This window comes from Crassostrea angulata, chromosome 7 (genome assembly GCF_025612915.1).
Source record: "Crassostrea angulata isolate pt1a10 chromosome 7, ASM2561291v2, whole genome shotgun sequence".
Classification (NCBI taxonomy): Eukaryota; Metazoa; Mollusca; class Bivalvia; order Ostreida; family Ostreidae; genus Magallana; species Magallana angulata.
In genome coordinates this window covers 51,752,393-51,759,814 of record NC_069117.1, presented here as the reverse complement: position 1 = coordinate 51,759,814, position 7,422 = coordinate 51,752,393, and the positions used below count along the sequence as shown (strand labels likewise).

The following is a 7,422-nucleotide window of genomic DNA, read 5'->3' as shown; positions in this document are numbered from 1 at the left end:
ACTAAAGTTACGATTTAAAAAAGAAGAGTATTTTACTTGTAGGGCATGTCCCAAATTTTGAATTTAGACACAACTGTTTTAAATTGCATAATAATTTATTCGAGAAAATATCTCTTTGTACACAAACATGGTCTCACATGTCTCTACATTTTGGACAGTTCAGTGAATTTAATAAATTGCATTTATAAAGTGACGTTGGATATACATGTAAAAACGTAAATATTATTATTAACATAATTATGTAGAGAGGGAAAGGTCGCATCAAATTGCAAAGTACACGTATGAAAATAATATTGGTTAACAGTGAATCATCTCTACTACAATAAATACTTGGACTTGGACACGATTTGAGCTCAAAATTTAAAATTTTATTTTTCCAATTTTTATGTTATTAAGAATTGTTAATTTGGGTACTTTTAATGCTTTGTCGAAGTTTGAAAGTCAAATATTGAGTTATAAGCAAGATACAGCGTTTGAAAATCTTTGTTTTGTAAACAAAGCCCGAGCTTTGTTATAGTTTACAAATGTGTTTTACTGGTATAAGTCTCGATCAAATGTTGCTTTTTTCTGTTTATCATATTATCTATGAACATATTGAATCGGTTTACCTTGTTTGCCACGAGTCATTTGCATTAAAAAATGGTAATTCCATACTTTACATTATTTGTAAACAAATATAAGACTCGAGCTATGTTTACATAACAGTAATTTCTTTCCTCTGTATCTCTCTCATAACTGAAATTTTAATGTTCAAATTTTGGTCAATAATTCAAAATGAGCAAGTAAACCATTTTATACGTAAAAAAAATAAAAATAAAATTTTGATCTAAATCGTGTCCAAGTATCTATAAACAACCAGATAACTGATAAAATATACGTAAGTAAATGAAAAAGAGCATCAATAAATGGTATTTGTTCATGCGAAGATACAGTACAAAAACACAAACACGCACATTAATATAATGGCATTCAGATTCAGAAAAAAGTCAAACTTGGAATCTATGTAAAGTTTCTTTCTCATCACCTCTTGCACCGGGTCCACGCTTTTCTCTCTGGCTTCTAACTCCAGCCTTCTGGTCCTTTCCAGTTCTTGGCGTTGGAGTTCCTGAATTCGAATTCTCTCTAACTCCTTCTGTCTCTCAAATTCCTTTATCCTCTCCAACTCCCTTCTCTCAATTTCCCTCTGACGTTCGATTTCCCTCTGTTTCTCTAGCTCTATTTGTCTTTCAAGTTCTTGAATTCTCTCCAGTTCCTTCGCTTTCTCCACTTCGCTTTTTCGTTTGAGGAATTCCGAATGTATCTCCAAAGACATATCACTGGCATAGGAACTTTCTGAGAAAAAAAAGAAATAAACAGATCTTACAAAATATCTTTTGTCTGTTCTACTATTCAAACTGAAGGTTGATTTTTGAAAAATGGGTGGTTGCGGCAATTGAGGAATAGTCATCATTTTAAAATATATTTGCATAAGAACCTAGAGAGAAGTTTTACTAAATCCTTTAAAAATACTAAAATGTAATATGCTAAATTTTGAATGAAAGCAACTCATTTTTCAAATACAATACGCTATCTTTACTTTTGACACGGATCCTCTTGTTTCTCAGCTCCACAGTAACGCCGTCATTGTCGTCTGCGTTCTCATTGCCCTCGCTCCCACTCGTCAACCTGTAGTCGGTCACAGTCTCTTCTGTCTTGCTCTGCCTCACGACCTTGTCAAACACAGCGTCCCGATTGGACTTGGTGCGTCTGAGTAGAGGACGCTCACTCTCTATGTGATTTGTTTCGGCAGTCTGTTCCTGGATGCGGTTCGGTTCACCATTTTGTTTAATGTCATCCACTGATGTCACCTTTTGATCGTCAACATTATCATCACTGTGGTACGCCTCGTTTACAATTTTTCTCATAGGATAGGTCACATAATCGTCAGGGGGTGTAACTCTTGCTGGCCGTTGCAATGTTTTCGGAATGTCTGGTTCATTTTTCGGTGGAGGTCGCACACGCTCAACCGTCCAAAAAGTCAACCCTTTACTCTGAAAAGTGATTTTTTGCGATCAAAAGCCAGTCAAGATAATAAAATGTTTTATTATATATGGCGTGTTAAAAGAATGCCTTTTTAAAAATTTAACTCTAGTATAAAAAAAAAAACCCGACAAACTCACCGATTTGTTTCTTTGAGGTTTTTCGAGAAGACTGATGAAAACCACAACCAAAGCTGTTAAAATCAGGAGCAACGCGGAAAAGTAAGTAAAATGGACTTTGGCAACTACAGCTGGACGATGGTCGGGTTGCCCACAGCCAGGGGATGGATACACGAAGTCCAGGACCATCCTTATCAATCCACTCACCTGCCCCACCATCATGCCCCAGAACGCTCCCTAAAAGTGTTAATATAAAAGGCAAACTTCAAAGGTGTTCGATATGGAGAACTCGTATTGTGGAAACTTAATAACTTGTGTAAGTTAAGTACCTTTTCTGTGACCCTTGGCACAAATACAGCCAGCAGAAATACAGAGCAGATCGGTGGAGCTATGTAGCCTGTTAAGGCCTGTATGTAAAGGAACAACTGTCCTTGTTGAGCCGCCTTTATCAAAGGGATCCATAAGATACTGATACCCACCAGTACCACTACAAACACTCTGAAAAGAAGTTTTTCTTATGAAGCAGTTACTGTGCACATAAAAATTATACCTCTTAGATATGTATGGATGGTACATGTACGTACTTTCCGACGATTAGCTGCTCCCTCTCGGTTGCCTGTTTCCGCACACGTCTCCATATATCCATAGTGAACACAGTGGCGGCGCTGTTGAAAACGGAAGTTAGAGAACTCATCAGAGCAGCCAGCATCACAGCCATCATCAAACCGCGCATGCCTAGAACAATGTTGTTGAACTGAATATTTTGAACCTTACGACCATTTGAGAAGTCCATTAAAATTGTTTTTACTACAAACGTAATTGTTCTATGCTTGTAAATGTAAAGACACCAACCTACTGGAGCTAGTCCTAAGATAAGGGATGGATATGCAATATTGGAACAACCGGAGGGATTTTCACAGACCTTCATGCAAGTGTCTGGATCAGCACAGCCAACCGTGTCTGAAAAAAAAATATCCTACGTCATCTTTAATATGTACGATTGAATGAAAAAATCTTGACTAAAAACTCAGAACCCTTTTTTTGGATCCAGAAAGACTTACCTGGAAACAATACTCGACTTATCATTCCAGGCATGATGATTAAAAAGAGAGGTAAAAACTTCAAATACCCGGCCATTAGCGTTGCAGCCCTTGCATGGCCAATGTTTTTAGCTGCCAATGTCCTTTGTACAATTACCTAGTAATATAAAGAGAAGTTTAATATAATTTCTGAGTCACTTGTAATTTAGGCGCTTTACTTTATATTTTTATCACACCAAAGTGCAGTCAAAGCAAATATTTGCATGACGTACATATGTTCGGACGAAAAATTGGTATACCTGATCAGCACACCAATACCACATGGAGACAAACGTAGAACGGACCAAGACTCCTGGCCACGGAAGATCAGAGGTCAAAGGGTCTCTTAGAATATGAAAGGCGTCGTCACGGGGCAGTCCACAGGAACTGTTGGAATACGTTATGTTATGTACATACGTGGCATTGGAATCCGCGTATTGTTTTGGAACAGCTTCAAAATATTTGACCATCAGGCCATCTATGCCTCCAACCTTCACAAACCCTACAAATGACAATGACCCGTGTAATGCGAGACGGATTGTTTTAACGTAGGATGAATTGTTTTGTATACAGGTTTCACTTACCCATTATTGCCAAAACAACAGAACCAGTCAACATTATGATGGTTTGTAAGGTGTCTGTGAAAATAACCGCGGCGAGACCTCCTGAAAATAATAAACGGGTGAATTTTTACCTCAAATACTGTTCACAAGGCAAAGTTCTGTTAAATAAGACGGTAAAATATCAACATACCTACGACAGTATAAATCGCAGTAACGGCCAGTATGGCTGCTATAGAAATATACGTGTTCCATCCTAAGGACTGTTGAACAAACACTGAACCGGCGTATATATCGACCTATCAAACATCAACAAAGATATACTTGTACCCACAAATGTATTTAGATGATGAAAAAAATCTCGAGAACCAGAACAGTTGTTGAAGTACCCTACCGATATTTTGGTACATATATACAGAAACAGGGCGAGCAAGCTTAGGTAGATCCTCAGTCGATTACCCCCAAAACGCCGAGAAAGATACTCAGGAATGGTAAACAACTAAAATACCAAAAATAGTGGAAAAGGATATGAGTGTTTCATACTTGAATGGTGAATTAATATTGAAGGAATATCGCCTCCGATTTTGACAAATACTTGTAATTCACACATTATATATTGTACTAACCCCGGATGATAGGTAGATAGGCAGAAAGACCCATCCTAGTAGCAGAAGACAAAGTGACGCCTGAAACCGAATTCAAATAAAAATTCTGATAATTATTTGATAATCAATTTTAAAATAAAGCCACCTTATATAATTTTTTTTAAATCTTACACCCCATTCAAATGCTACAACAGCGATTCCACCAGCCGCCCCGCTGCCTGCAAGACCAACGAAATGTTCGCTCCCAATGTTACTGGCAAACAACGAAGCACCAATCTGTTATATGAAAATAGAAACCAGCTGTAAACATAATGGTCATTTGGTGTTATCAACAAGTAAAAAGGTTGATGGAAACAGAACAGTATTAGAACAATATGAAATACAACTTTTATCTAAAAAACTTACAGGAAACCATGTCATAGAGCGGCCCGCTAGAAAGTAACCTTTGGTTGTATTTCTCTCCTTTCTGCACATAGACTGTAGAAAGTATGTATAAAAAGAATAACAACACCACGGAATATAAAAAAAATATAATAATGTTGCTGGTTTTCCCGTAGGCACTTTTGATTTGTGGTCAGCAAAACAAAAAGTCATACGAATGTCTGCATACATTCACGGTAGTATTTGCTATAACATATAATTGTAAACAAAGCACCGTGACCCCCATTCACTGAATGTTGTAAAGGACATACCCAAAGTCCGACCAGCATCACGAACACGAAGTACAGGGCGATGACCAGAATGTCCACCCAGTTATCAAGGCCTACCTCCATGTTGATCCCGGGTGTGCAAGGTGCGAGAAACAGGTGCGAGGGGTTCTTCTGTCACTCATCCACACCCTCCATGTAGATTCCTATCACCTATCGACGACTCTCAAAGTTCATCTGATTAGATAAAGGTCTACCTTAGTGGCTAATACTGGCAAAGAACATGGACGCGACCTATTTGCTTTAAACAAGTTGACTCGGGAGATTTTGTATGAAGGTAAGAATGCCTCGACCACTTGGTAGTAGAAAAGGTTTTGTTGGGACCAAATCGTGTTCCTTTTCTTCTTTCAGACATAGTGATATTGTAAAATGTTGATCCGTTATCGGTGTTTTAGCAATCATGACTTCATGGAACAGGAAACTCACAGACACAGAAGAAACGTAACCACTCATGGTACGTGTTATAGAAAAATGGGGATAATAGACTTGGTTAAGTGATTTTTGCCAACAATCCACGTGAAGACGAGATAAATCATTGTGTCTTCATATCTATGTAAATATTATGAAATAAAATTATAGAAAATCACAATGGTGTCTGTTTATTGTTTGTTTTTTGTTTTTTAATTGCATTATCACAATTTCACATAGCGGTATTATAACGTGCACTAGTTTGTAGTCGAAACTATTGAGTTACAGTTAATTTTAAATCAAATTTGAAATAAAGTTTTTTGCACTAAAAAGATATATATATCTGAAATATCCACATGAATGAACCCATCATAATGATGAATCTATGCTTATCATTTACAACCCAACGAGTTGGGAGAACTAACCAAGAAAATGATTACTTGTGCATTTATCAATTCGTAGAATACGTGGATGATTCTAATTGCTGAAGATTAAAATTGACCAATAATCAGTAATTCGAGATTGGCATTGTTCTCTGGTCCATGTGACTCATATTAACTTGGATTTTTGGGTGTTATTTGAAATGACTCTTACAAGAAATATTTTTTTGCTGTCGATAACAATGACGTCTCCGCATCTTTCTTCTCTTCCTGGGTCAGAAATTTTATAGTGCAACGTTTATTTTATTTGAATACGAGTTAATATATATTTAAATTTATTTTCGAGAAAATTTCATAGAGATATAATGAGTATCAATTGCTTATTGATATTTTTTTATATTGAACTGGATACAGATCAGTTTCCTCAGAGCAAATTCTATTAAAAATTCTTGTCATAATACAGACATTGAAATGCAAGACTCTACGAAAAAAAAAAAGAATGACGTCATCAAAAATTTAAAAGAAATGTTTTCAAGAAGGAAGTTAATCCAGCTGCAATGAGGTAAGTACCAATAAAATCCCGGACAATCTTATGATCAAGAGTGTTTGTATATATTAGTGAAATGAAAGCCGGATTCAGAAAATTAAGTAAGCTAACCGGATGTTGCACGACGTGACTGAATTTGGCGTCCAAGAATAGTAAATGCACTGGAATGACACCCGGAGAAAAGCAAATCTGCAAGAACATACAGACAGTATGCACAAGAGTGTTCCAAGATTTAATAAAAGGATATAAAATTATGGGATGCTACTGTAAAATGAACAGGGTGGCAGGTGGCAGGAGTTGCACTTACTTAAATTTGGTCTGACTGAATATTAGAAACATTTTAACAAGAGCTTGGACTTTGGGTAGTTGTGTTAAACAGCAATGTAACGTAGACCTGTCTATTTCATTGTCAGCCACTCAGCAAAGGCTCTCTGAAATCAACAAAATTGTTCTGGCTTTTGAGCTAGGACTACGCAATCTGTGCATATTTTGCTTGAAACATGCGTCATTTTTAACTTATTTTGATGCAAGAAATAGATAGCTACGTCCTACTGAAAGTCAACGGTCTTGATAAAATGGTTCTAATGTAAGATTATTAATAATATAAGACATATTTCGCTCTGTTATATTTGTATTCAATGAATATTTCCCTTTGTTTGCATAATTGGAAATCTGCAACGTTCAATTTAATGTAAACACACTTAGTCTTTTCACGGCATGAGCATTAAATATAAACGTCATCGCAGGTTTTGAATATATTCGTTATTTTAAGACTAAATCAAACGTTCAAACTTACATAACGAATGTGATGTGTACTTATGAATCATATGTATTCTTTTATCCAACAAAAATTTCGCGAAAAAGTTTCTTGCACTTATTATAATATTTTTATAGAAAATCTAGTGAAAAATCTTTGTGTTATTGTGAATTTTTATTTCGTAGAAGAAAACTGAAGAAACCAATACTAGTATGTTTGAAATGTTATCATGGAAATCGTT

General features: G+C 36.2%; 1 protein-coding gene and 1 long non-coding RNA gene across 2 annotated transcripts; one reads left to right on the top strand and one right to left on the bottom strand.

Annotated features, from left to right (window-relative positions):
• Positions 1-76: 76 nt before the first annotated feature.
• On the bottom strand, positions 77-5,214 carry LOC128191596 (sodium/glucose cotransporter 5-like). The gene is made up of 15 exons (XM_052863741.1): positions 5,075-5,214; positions 4,788-4,859; positions 4,554-4,658; positions 4,404-4,463; positions 4,172-4,276; positions 3,971-4,076; positions 3,802-3,882; positions 3,478-3,719; positions 3,200-3,335; positions 2,991-3,098; positions 2,723-2,873; positions 2,468-2,636; positions 2,160-2,375; positions 1,577-2,030; positions 77-1,332 (listed from the first exon to the last, which is right to left on the bottom strand). The coding sequence occupies exons 1-15, from the start codon at positions 5,153-5,155 to the stop codon at positions 917-919; spliced, it is 2,502 nt and encodes an 833-aa protein (XP_052719701.1). The 5' UTR covers positions 5,156-5,214; the 3' UTR covers positions 77-916.
• Positions 5,215-5,286: 72 nt separating this feature from the next.
• On the top strand, positions 5,287-5,678 carry LOC128191601 (uncharacterized). Its single transcript, XR_008244443.1, has 2 exons — positions 5,287-5,366; positions 5,441-5,678. It is a non-coding gene; the product is annotated as an uncharacterized LOC128191601 (long non-coding RNA).
• Positions 5,679-7,422: the final 1,744 nt, after the last annotated feature.

Bases quoted from the DNA above. Each gene is read 5' to 3' on its own strand.
- LOC128191596 (XM_052863741.1), bottom strand. From the start codon at position 5,155: ATGGAGGTAGGCCTTGATAACTGGGTGGACATTCTGGTCATCGCCCTG. The intron at 4,464-4,553 runs GTAAGATTTAAA...ATTCGGTTTCAG, and splicing joins TTGTAGCATTTGAATGGGGT to GCGTCACTTTGTCTTCTGCT. The intron at 2,874-2,990 runs GTTGGTGTCTTT...ACATTGTTCTAG, and splicing joins CTTAGGACTAGCTCCAGTAG to GCATGCGCGGTTTGATGATG.